Here is a 14692-nt window from a genome sequence, read left to right as displayed (position 1 = left end):
CTGTGGGGATGGGATGGGGAGGCACCGTCAGCCCCAGCCCTTGGCCTCCTGCTGCTCCTCGCAGGCTTTGTCTGCATGAAAAACAGAGAATCAGGGATGGTTTGGGTTGGAAGGGACCCCCAAGCCCACCCAGTGACCGCCAGTGCCACCATGGGAAGGGACACCTCCCACCATTCCAGGCTGCTCCAAGCCCCATCCAACCTGTCCTTCAACACCCCCAGGGATGGGGCAGCCACAGCTTCCCTGGGCAACCTGGGCCAGGCTCTCCCCACCCTCACAGCACAGAATTTCTCCCTCCCATCTCAGCTCCAGCTCCCTCTGCCAGCTGGAAACCCTTCCCCCTACTCCCATCCCTCCCTGCCCTTGTCCCAAGCCCCTCCCCAGCTTTCCTGGAGCCCCTTCAGGCACTGGAAGCTGCTCTCAGGTCTCCCTGGAGCCTTCTCTTCTCCAGGCTCAACACCCCAACTCTCCCAGCCTGGCTGCTCCAGCCCTCCCAGCATCTCTCCAAGATTCCTGCTCCTGCTGGGGACTCGCTGCTCTCACAGCTGGTGCCTGATGAGGGGGTGTCTGGTGTCACCCCGAGGAACGTGCCTCTGCGTGGGTCCATCAGGAAACTCCCCTGTGCCCCTAAAACCCTGCTGCTGTATCTGTTTTATTCCCTGTGATTATGATGACCAACATCTATATGAAGGAAACCCTTTGCCTAGGTGCAGTTGAAATTAAGTGGGTTGTCATTCCAGGTCTAATAAACATAAACTAAGCACAAGATCTTACTCGACAAAGTCAGTTCACAAGCAAACATCAGCATTATTAAAGCATGTTGGCAAAAAACAAACAAAACAAACACAAAAATATCTAGAGTTTGAGACATTATCAGATCCCAGGCCTTCTAAAATACTTTAAATGTTGGAATGCTCTGAAGACACTGGCTGGGGCACGGGGTTACCTAAAGAAAACCCAAGTGCTTTTTCTTCTGGTTATGGTGCTGTTGAGCAGAAAATGACCCCTTGCATGTGTTTTGATACCAATTCAGTAAGTGACCTCACCTCCCAGCTGCCTGTTAAAATATCACTAATATTTCATACCTCTTTGAGTGCTGCTTGGGAATCCCTGGGTGAAAGAGACTTTTTACTATTTTTTTTTTTAATTTATTTTTTTTTCTGGAAGTACCTGTTGCCTGTTTATTCTCTATAAAATATTTGCAAGCTGTCAGTACATGAGAAGACATATTTTATTTATGTTGAAAGCATTAGCAGGCTTTTTTCTATGAGGTGTTCTGATTTTAACTGCCTTTTTTTATTTGCTTGTTTTAAAGCCCCCTATAATGACATGGTTAGAGCTGCATCTGTGAAGGAGCTTGGGTCAGTCTCTGTAGCCTGATGCCTGCCTGGTAAATGGAAAGGATTTCTGCCTTAGCAGCTGAGGAGAAGTTTTTTCAGTGTGGATAGATGGATTTATTTATTCATTTTTTTAAAAAACCCATATTTACTGGTGACATGCATAGGGGATTAAACCTGGAATTTCAGCAGCTGAAAGATAAGTGTACCTCCTAAGCCAAAGGTCTGGCTGGTTTATGTGTAGAAAATACAGTTTATTCAGGATCTGTTTGGCATTGGTACATTCTTTTTCTCTTGACTGTGAAGGCCTGTGCCTTGTTGATTTATAATCCAACTTTACCTGGTCTTGTGGCAGGTGCTTTCCAGTGGGAGCAATTAGAAGAGGATATAAGAGAGAAGTTGAAGGATCCGGAAAAAACTGAACATGTGCTGGAGAAAGTTCAATGTATCCTGAAAACTCCAGGGAAGGTACATCCAGCTCCCTTGGGATAGGTGTCAGTTACTGGAGTCCTTGGGACAGGATAATTTGTCTTATATTATTATGTTAACAGAAAGTTATTACATAGAATCAGTTATATTAGGAAGAGCTTATAAATTCCCTGATGCTACAGAACTTGCAAAAAGTGTTTCTGTCAATTTAAACGGGAAATAATCTTGAACTGTCTTGATTTAACACAGTATAAAAATCAGAATGCTTCTTAGCTGTTTTAAGCTTGTGATTGCTCAGCTGTGGGCTTGCCACCCCCAGTTGTCCAGAGCTAAAACATTCTCAGGGCTGGAAGTCCTGAAGGCTTTTAAGAGAAGAAGCCTGAGTCGTTGTTGATTTTTAAGGGTGGAGGGGGAGGTTTATGCCTTCAAGGTACCAGATTTCAAATTTTTCCCTCAAAGGCAAAATAAAGATTTGTGATTTTTTTTTTTCCTAGATAGAATAAGAAACAAACCCACACAACCAACATTTAACTAGATTAGATTTTAACAATTAATTTTAACCTCATCTGAATGTCATGTGTCACAATCTAGAGTGTGATTTTGATGTTACTCCTTTCGGTAGCTTTAGATTCCACTTTTAAAGAAAAACAAAACTGAAAAGCTAACTGGGAGTGCAGGGTGCTGGAGGGTCTTGACAGTAGCCTGCCCAGATTATCCTCAGAGAAGTCTGTGCTCAGACCTGAGGGCTCCTTCTGCCTCTGTGGGGGCAATATCAGGGCAATACCCAGGAACACAGAGCTTTTGGGTGTCTCGCTTCGTGGCATCGCGCTGGGGAGGTGGACGCATGTCCCGTCAGTGCTCCCCTTCACAGCCCTCAGAGCTTGGAACCATTGAATTGTTCAGGTTGGAAAAGACCTCCAAGACCATCAGATCCAACCATTAATCCAACTAGACCGGGTCCACTGCTAAGTCATGTCCCTAGCTTGTCTCCCAGCACGGCAGGTGTGAAGGTGTTAGGAGTCCAGAAAACTTGGGATGTGGTCAGAGGTGACCCAGTCTATGACCTGGGTGGGGGAAGTCACAGGGTGAGTCAGAGTGTGGGAGAGAGGGACCCTTGGGAGCTGCTGGTCTGTGGGGAACAGGGAGGTAAGTGCTGAAGGTCGTTGCAGAGGGTGGCACACATGGGAAAAGTGGCTGGGTGGCTTTAGGAGGACAGTGTGAAGCGGGGAGCAAAAGGCCGTTTAAGTTTAGTTTCCCATATAAACGGTGTCTTGTAATCTTTTATGCCTGTGGCCCTGTTTTGTTAATGATTTGTTTTGCAGCTGAGCACTGTGAAGGACTGCAGGTCTCACCAGGTGAAACAGCTGTACAGTACTCCTCTCAGGCTGTTCTTTAACACGCCTGTCCTAGCTGATGTCATCTTCAAAATACAAGGTATAGTCCCTCAGTGCCCACTGACATGGGCTCTATGTTCATCCTCCTTGCAGGAGCTGGGAGCTGGAGTGGACTCTTGTTTTCTGTTGTGTCACAATTAAGAAAAGGCATGAACTTTGCTCTCATCCTAGAAGGCAGTTGTTTGTTTTCTTGCCTGGAAGTGACACATGTCCCTAGGGATGCTGCACACAGTGCCCACCCCCGGCGTAGTTGGTCCCCATAACCATCTGTTAGGCCTTGTGTCTCTCTGTTTCCACACACCCCTAGGAGGCTCAGCAGAATGAGGGCTGTGCTGCAGGAGAGGCTCCTGCAGCAGCACCATCACAGGGCAGTGATTTTACCTTAAAACTTTTACTTATCTTGCTCCTGTTCCCACCCGCACACGCGCGGGACGTGAGCGAGCGTCACAGCTCAGTGAGGACTTGTGAGGACTTTCTCTGCTTGCCCTGAGTGAAAGGAGCAGAGATGCTGGTCATCAATTCCTGACCCCCTTCCCTTCTTCCATCCCAGCTGGGATGTGCCTTTTCCTGCCCTCCAGAAGCTGGCAGGGATTTATGTCCCACTCCCATCTCTCCCAAGTCTTCATTCACTGCCCTCCTCCCCGGCAAGGCCTCCCCAGAAGAGCACGTGGACATGCTGGGGTTTTGATGGCTAACTGAGGTGCCATCAGCACCTGCTGTATTTTATCAGGCTAATTATCTAGTCATCTCTGTGGTCAGGATTAAAAACTGTGAAGTTACACAGATTCCCTCATAAAGGTGCCACAGGCATTTTTTCCATGCTGGAAAAACCGTTTTGTTCCCATTTTGGATGCACCAATAGATTACAGTGTGATTATTTTTCTTTCCTGGAAATTCAATGCAGGAAAATGAAATACAGGGGGAAAAACAAAAAATTAAATACATAAATTAAATGGGGAAGAGGGAAGTGTCACATGCTTTTGTGAGCATAAGGATGAGATGGTTTTTAAATGCTCATGGTTTTCTCAATTTGTCCACCCTTCGTGTAGAAATGGTCCTTGAGAATTAGGCAGTTGTTTAATTATTTTCAGCTTTAAATCCCAGAGCCAGATATGAAGCCTGACTCCCTCAAACATAAGCAAACGAGAGCAAGCAGATTCATTCTAAGTGTCCTGTTTAATATGCAGAAAATCCAAAAAAGAAGGTATTTAAAAATGGGAACGAAATACGGACGCTGAGTTTAGTGACAGGAACAATTCATCTCAGTGTCCAGCTCTTGAGAGGGGCTTTGTGGGAAGAGGATGAAACCATGCCACCATTATATATTTTACAGAAAAAAAAAATTACTACCAAATGGGTTTACAAGTGTTTTTTAAAGTCCTATTATACACTACTAAAATGTGAACTGTTTTTTTCTAATGTTTGGTAAATCTTCCAAGCCTTTTTTCCCTAGTTCATCAGCCACAGTAATTATATCAAAATTAAATAATTACTAAGAGAAGGTGAAGGGTTTAGTCTGGATCAGGTAAATATGTTTTTTTTAAGTCTTCCACTAATTCCTTGAATATTGGGAGTTGCCTTGAGATTTCTAACTTGAAAAAGTACTTGAGCCATTGAAAGTGGGACCTGTTATTCCTGTGTAATGACTCATAATGTGGCTGAATCCCCTAATAAATAGGTAAATATCCTGTCGCATGCACGTACAGAACTGCATGCCTGTCTGACATCATGTCTGCATCAAGTATTGCTCATTACCTGTGTAAGTATAAAAAGTTATATTTGATTTATCAGCATTATTTTCCTTAAGATAGGAAATTCACTCAGGCAAAATGCTTGATCTGGTTAAATTCGTACTTAGGTAACGGTTTCAATGAAATTTTATCTGCAATAATTTGCTTTTCTCTGCTTTGTGTGATTATGTGGAAGTTTCTGCAATGCAAATTGGTTATCACTGGGACTGCTGATGAGCACGGATCACTTATTTTCATCATAATTCACAGCACTTTGTATTTATGCAATGGCCCAGAGGCTCAGTTAGCATAAACTGGTGTAGCTGTCAGGTTTTGTGGTAGCTGGGGGACTGTTTTGACTGACAGAAGCCTGCCCTGTTTGGAGCACCTGGTGGAGGGGGACAGGCTGTCACAATAAGTGTGGCATTTATTTTGGTTTGCTGGTTGGTCCTGGGCAGATGTGAACATCTTGGTTGGTATCCAGTGAGTGTGCCAGTCACCCCCAGGTGGCTGCTGTTAATTTTAAACCCACTGAAATGGCTTTAAATCATGTTCTGCAAAATGAAGGCCTTCTAAGGGAAGATGAGCTGTAAAACCAAGAGATTACAGTGTATTTGAAGTGACCATGGACCTTTGTCTTGCATCCTGCAGGTGCCACTGTACCAGCCCACAGAGCAGTTCTGGTAGCTCGCTGTGAGGTAATGGCAGCTATGTTTAATGGTAATTATCTAGAAGCAAATAGTGTTCTGGTTCCAGTCTATGGGGTTTCCAAAGACACTTTCCTCTCCTTTCTAGAGTATCTTTATACCGACTCCTGCTGCCCAGGTAAGAACATTTTAAAATATATTTATTTTCCCATGGTGGGGCTTTGATAGGGAACAATGTAGCAGCATTTATTTCATTGAAAAATGCCAATATTTTCATGAATGATGTCTCCAGAAATAGAACTTGATCATAGCATGCAATAAAAAAACCCAAATCAATCTTAACTCAAGTAAAATCAACTGGAGGCATAACATACATCACTGTTGTGTGCTTACACAGCAAGACTCAAAAACCTGTAGTTTAATTTCTGGTCCATGACAACATTTAGGATTTTATTTTTACATCAAGATAATACTGCTTTCTAATCTTACCTCTGGGTTCAGTTTCCAAATTGTTACTTTGTTAAGAATATCTTTTGTTAAGTTTAATAAACAAGGCTGAATTGCAGGAATACAATATTTATACACGTGGATGTCTTATTTATGTAAAACCAGGAAAAAAATATATCCAAACTGAGTGTTTTGAAAGAAAAATTGAGCTGAAGAATTCTTTGTCTTAACCTTTGTCTTTTTAAATAAGAAATCTATGTACTAAATGATAAGTATTATTTCAATACAGAGAATTTTCCTGTTATTGATTGAATGAATTAATGGATGGATGAGTGAATTAATGAATTAATTAATTAATGAATAAGATGGTGTTATATGCCTTTTTGCTTTTTTATTTTATTTTAAAATAATTCCACCTTCTTAGGTTTCCTGTATGTTATTCTTTTCAGTCTGTCCATCATTTCATTGTCCACCAGTTTAAATATCAAAGAACCATGGGATGGTTTGGGTTGGAAGGGACCTGAAAGATCATCTAGGTCCAAACCCCCTGCATGGGCAGGGATGCAATCATTGTATCATATTTTTTTTAGAAAATAAACATGGTTGCTCCCTCTTCTCTTTGGTCTTTTCGTTATGTTTTCTCCAGATTATCACAAAGTTACTTTTTTGAAAGAGAAGTTAGAAAACTAAATCCTTGATCATCACTCCTTAATCATCTCTGTAGTCATCACTTTAAGTAGACCAGCAACACTAGGAGAAAGGATATTTACTACAATTTCTGACACTTGCCTTCCAAAAAGTGCTGACTGCTCTTTTCCTGTTAATTACATCATTTATCAGGAAAAAAAAAATGAGGGTGATGTAGCAAACCTGTAGTGATAATAATGGAAATTAAAAGGAGGTGATGGACAGTGGCTGGGCTTGGTGCTCACTGTTAGCTGTTTAAAAGCTGACTCTGTGACAAGCACCTTTGGTCAAAAGCAGGAAACCAGCTGCAACTTCTTGCTCTCTCCTTGCTTCCAGCCAGCATTCTCCAAGCCATGTCCCTCCTGATCTGCGCAGAGATGTACCAGGTGTTGAGGCTGCAGCACATCTGTGAGCTTTACATCATCACCCAGCTCCAGAGCATGCCCAGCAGGGAGCTGGCATCCACAAGCCTCAGCGTCGTTAGCTTGCTCAAAAAAGCTAAGGTGTGTGGGGTGTTCACCAGATAGGAAACTCCTGTGCTGAGCCTAAAGAGTGGGGGTTTCTTTCTATTAAAAAAGGGATTTCTAAGGTTTTTCAGTTTGTAGTAAAATCCTGTTCCCAAGGACAAGCAGGGATCTACAATCTGTGGATTAGGGATATTTGGTTGCAAAAGGCTGGCTGAAACCATCCTTTTGTTGCCCAGTGTGTGGCTATACCAAAATCTGGGCAGTTTCCTGCATCCAGGGCACGTTGCAGTGATTCAGCTGAATTGCAAGGTCTACCAGGAAATAGGTGTCTGGGGCAAGTGAAGCTGCACCACTTCCTCTTTTAGTCAAAAAGAAAACAGTCTGACACACAAGTGGCAAAGGAGATCTAACCTGATAGGATATTGAGGGGGGATAAAACCAGGAAAAGCATGAAAAGAAAGTTTTAGGAGCTGAAAAAAAAAAAAAAAGAGAGAGAGAGAAAGAGCCAGGGAAAACAAAAGAGGAAAATAAAACCTGTTTACAAGTCTCAGGCAGGATATTGTCTCACACGAACAGGGTTTTGTGGAGAAAGGAGAGGCACCAAAACCAACACACCTTCCTTTTCCTGAAGCTCTGCTGCTGTTCAGAGGAAAAAAAACCTGCCCTGGGAGCCCTTGGGATGAGGTCCCACCCTGGCGAGGGGTTGTTGGTCTGGGGTCTCCATCTGTGGATGTGTTTCCAGCAGTGACTTGTCCTCCTTTATCTCCTTCAGTCAGAACAAGATTCAGTGACCTGTGTTTTAACACGGCAGGGTGAAGTGCTGTTTGTTTCCTTTCCTCCTGCAGTTCCACAATTCTGATTGCCTCTCCACTTGGCTTCTTCATTTTATTGCCACCAACTACCTCATCTTCAGTCAAAAACCCGAGTTTCAGGATCTTTCAGGTAATCTATCATTTTGTTTCAGAAGGAGAAGTGCTTTTTGGTGCTGCTCAGTACAGAAGTGAGATGCTGGACAACTCTACTTCACAGAACCATAGAATCATGGAATGGTTTGGGCTAGAAGGGACCTTAAAGGTCATCTAGACCCAACTCCAAACCATTCTCTGGTTCTGTTTTGTTCAGTAACTTATCTATTGCTAACTTCATGGCAAGGGAACTTTGACATCTGCGTGACGGTGAGACCGAGGCAAAAGGGACAGCACTCACCCCTGCTTCCCTAGTTGTATTTGTGTCCCCAACATTTTCTCAGCCTCTTGTTAGAAGACTTCCTGCAGCCAGGCTGCTCCACCTAACCCCTCTGTTGCTTCCTTCAGCGGAGGAGCGCAGTTTCGTGGAGATGCACAGGTGGCCTTCCAGCTTGTACCTGAAGCAGCTGGCTGAGTACCGGAGCTACATCCACTCCCAGAAGCGTCACTGCACAGTCATGTGAGAGGGCTGGACACTGGGAAACTGCTTCTGGGCTGGGAAGGCTCAGACTGGGAGTTACACTGAGCAGAAAACCCTTGTCAGGAGAAAAAAACAAACCCAAAACCAGTGTCCCCTGGCGCTCTGTGTGCCGTGCTGTACTGCACTTGGAGCACCATTTGCTTTGGTAATAAACCACTCTGCTTTTTTGCCTTTCCTCCCTTGAACCGTTGATAAACGTGCCAGGAAGGTTTATTTCAAGCACCAGGGTTTCACACCCATGGGGATCAAATGTAGTATCAGTGTCATGACTGTGCTCTTCTAATGCCTTTATTCATGGTAATTTTGGCTGCTAAATCAGCATCTGTTGAAAGCAGATTTATTTATTTTTTGCAAGTCTGTGCACCACAGGAGCACAGTAGCAGTGCAGGGAAACTGAGAAGCCAACTCGTAAGTTCTCTGAATGTTCCAGAAATTTACTGGAGCATCTGTTGGTTTGAAGAATAAAGCTTGGGCTTAAGAAGCATTTCAGGTACTACTCATTTTCTACTTCAGGTTAAGCCTGTAGTTTGTTTTACTGAGACTCTTGAAGGTATTTCAATTCCAGAGGCATGCCTATGCATCACTGTACCCTCAAGTGCCTCCCAAAAAACCCAGAAGCAGAAATACTTTTTCCTCCCAGAAAACAGGAGGAGAAAGTCTGTTTTAATAATCTGCAGATTATTAGTTTAAATTAAATTACCACCATGTGCTCATAAGGCAAACATTAATGTATTTTCTGGCTACTTGGATTCTTTTCTCAGAGATAACAGATAAATCCTAACTATTATGACTAGGGTGACCCTGGTAGATGCTATTTTGAGCTTCCTTGACCTAAGTCATTCATCTCTTCTGCCATGAACTTCTGTGTGTTTTGTGATATTAATGGCAAAATGAACCCAGCCTTTACAGGAGGTTCTAAGTGGAGACACTTCTCTGCAAGTGAAATCTCATCAAGGAATCAAACCCCTTGTTATCAGTCCTGTTCTACTTTTGCTTTGCCCCCTGCCTTTAAGCTTGGTGTTCAGCCTCAGCCTAGAAAGACAGAGAAAAGACAGTGAAAAAAATAATTTAGGTCTTTCTTCAGCATCTCAAAAGTACTTGGAGGCTGCAGCTGTGAGAAGGAGGAAAAGCAAAATGCTGGAGATCAATCTCCTTTTGTTTTTTTTGCTTATAAGAAATGTTTTATATTTCCATATGGCCTTTTAGGTCAATTGTTCTGTTCAAATTCCACTCTAGACTAATAGGGACTTCTTCTTTCTTTTCTTTTTTTTTTTTCTGTTTTTTCTTTTTTTTCTAATGATCTTTTCAAAGGTTGAGGGGATATTTCCTATTTTTGGACAAAAAAACCAAGGAGAGCTCATGACTCAGCAGGCTCAAACCTCTGAGGTTGGTCTTGTGTAAGGATGATGAAGCATTTTTTTATTTTTCACTTTTCATCTGGGGATCCTGAAGTTCTTTAAAAGAGTGGACGTGCCTGTCTACATCTTGCACATTAGGAGTTTGGATTACAGGGCACTGTGTTGGTTTTTTTCAAGATCACTGAATAAAACTGAAAGCAAAGCAAAAAAAATCAGGGAAGAAGTATGTATTGAACTTAAATGAGAAAGAAAAAAAAAAGAAACGTTCTTTCCTATCATAGTAGAAATGAGAAAATTCAAGCATAAATTTACTGGGTAGATATAAATAAAAGTTTTTTGGGTTTTTTGTGTTTTGCTTTTTTAAATTAAAGCATAAATTGATGAAAAATAATTAGATGCCTAAGAGCATCCTGGGTCATGGCTTGTGCTTCTGCCAGCAGCCAGCTCAGTTATCCCAGTTACCCAAGTTATCCAAGTTATCTAAGTTATCCAAGGTCTACATCCTGCACTGATAAAAAAGCTGTGTAATGTTGGTCTGCATTGCATGATGCCCTGAATTTTTAATATTTTGAAAGCTTTTGTTTGTTTGTTTGTTTTTTCTTTACTAGAGGTTAGTCTGTTCTGATAATTTAAGTGTAGGTAGCAAACAGCAAAATGCTATTTTTAACTTTCTGCAAGGGTTTTGTAGGCATTTCAGAACAGGCTTAATGGAAAGACAAACACTTTGTATCTAACCAAGAGAAGTATTTTGCTATTATGAATTTTAGACAGAGGTAACTACAGGTTTTATACAGAGAAGCCAGGCAGTGTGGAAATATTTCTTATTTATTCACAGATTAATTAATGCAAACAACTATTCTGACATTAAGCAGCTTTCCATTTTACTGAATCTCCCCAAAATGGTGCCTGTATCAGGTGCAGATGTGCCCTCCTCACAGACATAGCCTATCTGATAGAAAAAGCCTGTTAACTCTTATTTTTGCTTTGTATGATGATATTCCATGGAAATGTATTAAAGCTATTTTTACAGCTGACACTTCAGCATTCTAGAAACAAAATCAAAGCAGGTGATGATTCTTGGTGAGTTGGTGTTGGTGAATTTTAATAATTTATTTTTTTTTTAGTGAAGGAGTTTAGGATCATGTCACTCATGGACAGGCAGGAATCAGGGCACTACTGAGTCTGCTGTTTATGAGTAGCTTGGTGTGGTATGAAGTAAAAATTGCTATGGTATATTAAAAATAAATAAATTATACTATGGTACAAAATAAATTATATTATGGTACAAAATAAATAAATTATACTATGGTACGAAATAAAAAATTAGCAACAAGATTATATATTTAAAAAAAAAAAAAAAAAAAGTTGTTTAAGAAGAGTTTTTGAAAAAAAAAAAGTAAAATGTCTGAGAAGAAAAACTTCTGTGTTGGTGTGGGAAGGTGGTGTTGGGGGTGTTTTTGCAGGCAGTGGGGAGAGTTAATCCTGCTGGGAACACCCAGGGTCCTGTGCCCTGGTTTGAGCTCAGGTGGGATGTGCTCAGGTGGGATGTGCTCAGGTGGGATGTGCTCAGGTGGGATGTGCTCAGGTGGGATGTGCTCAGGTGGGCATCCAGAGCCATGGACCAGGGTTCTGGAGCTGTGTTGGACCCCCTGCCCAGGGCAAGGGGAAGGACCCACCTCCAGGGTGTCCTGAGGGTCCCTTTGTTCTAGCATCTCCTGGACTCCAGGGCATTGGCAGTGTTGGGGTTGGAGAAGGAGGCTGGTGGCAAATGTGGATCTTGGAAGGTTTGTGATTACAGGTTCAGACTCAGGTTTAAGTGGAGGTGGTTGGAGCTGACTCTCAAAATGCACTTTGGAAGCAAAGTTTTTGAAGAATCCCTTGCACAGGGTGATCCTTGCTCTACCCACAGGTGGTGTCCCAAGCCAGGAACCAACCAGGGAAGCTTTCTGCACTAATACCATTTTCCACAACGTAGATGATTTAAAAAAAACAACCCCAAAACCCTCCTTTAGGTCTTGGTGTGTTTGGTTTCAAATAAACCGTTGGAAGAAGGAAAAGTTGTCTTATTAGGGCATGTGCTGAAACTCCTGTGTGGTTTTCTTCCAGTGTCCCCTGGCTAAAATGTTCATGTTTTTAGACTGGATATGTACAATTTTGCTACAAAATAAAACAACCCAAACAAACCCAGACTTCCTCTAGTCAGTCTCATGTGGTTGTTTAGCCATTTTTTTGCAAAATGTTAGAATCCTGGAGTAGTTGGTGTTGGAAGGGGCCTCTCCAGCTCTGAGGTACCTCCAGGTGGGGATGGTGGGGCTGTCCATGGGACAAGTCCTGCAGCAGCCTCACCCCTAAACTTTGCTGTTAGATGGTCTGTTTTTCCTCCCCTGGCAATTCCATCTGCATGAAAGGATGGGCAGCAGCCTGTCCTGCTGGAGAACAGCTTCAGAGATGTCCCTCATGCCATCCAGGAAAGGTCCAGGTGGGACTTCTCATCCTGAAGACCTCCCTTGGGCTGGGGGAGGGTGGAGAGAACGCTGAGAAAACATGAGTCTGCAGAAATTGGCACGACCTGAAGTACAGGATTGCTGTTCTGCCAAGAGGTAAAGGAATTTAAACCCGCCAAGAATGAATCTTTGGGGCTTCTCATTCATTTTCCAGGCACAGGAGGAGGCCTCTCTTCCTTCTCTTCCACTCCTGATGAGGGTGAGGGGGATGTGCAACTTGTGCCACCATCACTGAGGAATTTGGTCAGTGAGGGAAGATCAGAGAAGCTTCTAAAAGTACCAAGGTGGGTGGGAAGCATCTGATGGAAGACAGAGAGAGCTCAGGTAGTTTGAGTTTGGGCTGGGGTTGTGTTCCCATGCCCTGGAAGCATCCAAGGCAGCCTGGGGTGGGTGGTTCTTCCCAGTCTTGTGCCTGGGAAGAAGGGGGTTGCCCTGCCTTAACCATCCCAGTCTGGATAAAATCCTGGGAGTCAGGAATGTGTGTCCAAACCTGAATGACTCGGAGGAGCAAACCCACAGCCTTGGAGGTGCAATGAACTTTTCCTCCCAAATCAGGCAAGTCTTCTTGCTAATGACTTACAATGTGTGCAAATTTTTTCTGCAGAACATCTGAATTGCAGATTTTTCATCCTGAGCTTAGACACATGAAACTAACCATGGAAACATAATTGTTAAATATTTCTACCAGGCTGTGTAAAAAATAAACCCACACAGCCCTCCCCACACATCTGTGTGCACACACGTGCTTAATCTTTGACTTCTTTTAATAATTGTTTCAATGAAATGGATGATATTTTTAATACTGTGAAGCCCAGGAAAGTTGGTGCAGATGATCCTTGAGGTCCCTCCCACCTGGAATTCTGTGTCTGTTAATATAGGAAAAAAACCCTTGAGCTGTACACATTATGTGCCCTAATTCAGGACAAAAATAAAAATATGGACATTTCTGGATAATTCAGGGTGTACCTGGAATACATCTATACTGTTGGTAAGGTATGGAGGAACTTGAATCCTTCACAAGTCTGACAAACCCCTTTCAAAATGCTGACAGAAAAGAGGTTTGAGAATTCAGGAAGCTGGGACAGCCTGACAGCCTGATGTCACCTGGGGGTGTTATTGCTGTGATCCCTCTTGAACTCTGCTTGTGACTGCCTTAATTGCATTGCTCTTGTTTCCTTTTCCCTCTGGTATTTTTTGGCCCTTTGACACCTGCCCCTCCAAGTGCTTCACCCACCAAAGAGAGGGATTGGACACCCAGTGGAATAGCCCATGGCACTGCAAAGAGCCTGGGATGGTTGTGTAAGGACTGATGTGCCACCAAAACTGCATCCTCATAACCCTAATTACTTCCATTCATTTTATCCCACAGCTGAGGCCAGAGGGGAGGGAAGAAAAAGCATCACTACCAGCTTCTGACATTTGAGGCAATCTGGGCTGAAAAAAAGTCAACCATAATTAGTGTAGTACTACATTTAATGAAGTGCTACAGTTGATGAAGTCTGGCTTCCTACAGATTTGTCTCCTGTGTTTGGTTGTCACCAGAGCACCTAAGGAGGGTGACTGAAGCTTTCTTTCCTGTGGCTGAAGGAAATGATATGGGATTTTCCCCCAGGTTTTCCCTCTGGGAGGTAGTGGGGCATTTTCTGCTGGAGATGACCATGGTCCTGTGAATGGTTCTGTAGGAAGAGAATGGTTTCTCACAATGTGCCCTCCAACAGGGAAGGGTGTCCCCATGTGGTTCATCAGCCTTGTGGAGAAAGCAGCAGCTGGGAAACAAGGGACAGGAAAGAGGCATCATGAACCAAGGTGCTTGGGAGGTCTGTGGGTTATGGCCTCTTCTCCCTCCCTCGAAAAACAGGGGAAGAAAGAGCACAGAGGGAAAATCACATCCTGAGCTGCATCCCCAGCAGCGTGACCAGCAGGGCCAGGGAGGGGATTGTCCCCTCTGCTCTGCTCTGCTGAGACCCCCTGCAGGGCTGGGGCCAGGCTGGGGTCCCCAGCACAGGAGGGACATGGAGCTGTTGGAGAGAGGCCAGAGGAGGCCCCGGAGATGCTGGGAGGGCTGGAGCAGCTCTGCTCTGGAGCCAGGCTGGGAGAGTTGGGGTGTTGAGCCTGGAGAAGAGAAGGCTCCAGGGTGACCTGAGAGCAGCTTCCAGGGCCTGAAGGGGCTCCAGGAAAGCTGGGGAGGGGCTTGGGACAAGGGCAGGGAGGGATGGGAGCAGGGGGAAGGGGTTGAAACTGAGAGA

The 14692-nt window shown here is 43.6% G+C and overlaps 1 protein-coding gene across 1 annotated transcript; it reads left to right on the top strand.

The window, feature by feature from the left end:
- Window positions 1-1692: 1692 nt before the first annotated feature.
- Window positions 1693-8567, top strand: RHOBTB3 (Rho-related BTB domain containing 3; the record flags this gene model as incomplete). The annotated part of the gene is made up of 6 exons (XM_010003696.1): window positions 1693-1805; window positions 3089-3200; window positions 5542-5715; window positions 7008-7174; window positions 7984-8080; window positions 8452-8567. Coding segments are annotated over 6 exons (779 nt in total), but the record flags the coding sequence as incomplete, so codon positions are not given.
- Between the last annotated feature and the right edge of the window lie 6125 nt (window positions 8568-14692).

The sequence above is a fragment of the Chaetura pelagica genome, unplaced genomic scaffold (assembly GCF_000747805.2).
Source record: "Chaetura pelagica isolate M959 unplaced genomic scaffold, ChaPel_1.0 scaffold1341, whole genome shotgun sequence".
Lineage (NCBI taxonomy): Eukaryota > Metazoa > Chordata > Aves > Apodiformes > Apodidae > Chaetura > Chaetura pelagica.
Note: the sequence above shows the minus strand (reverse complement) of the source record. Positions and strands in the feature narration are given on the sequence as shown.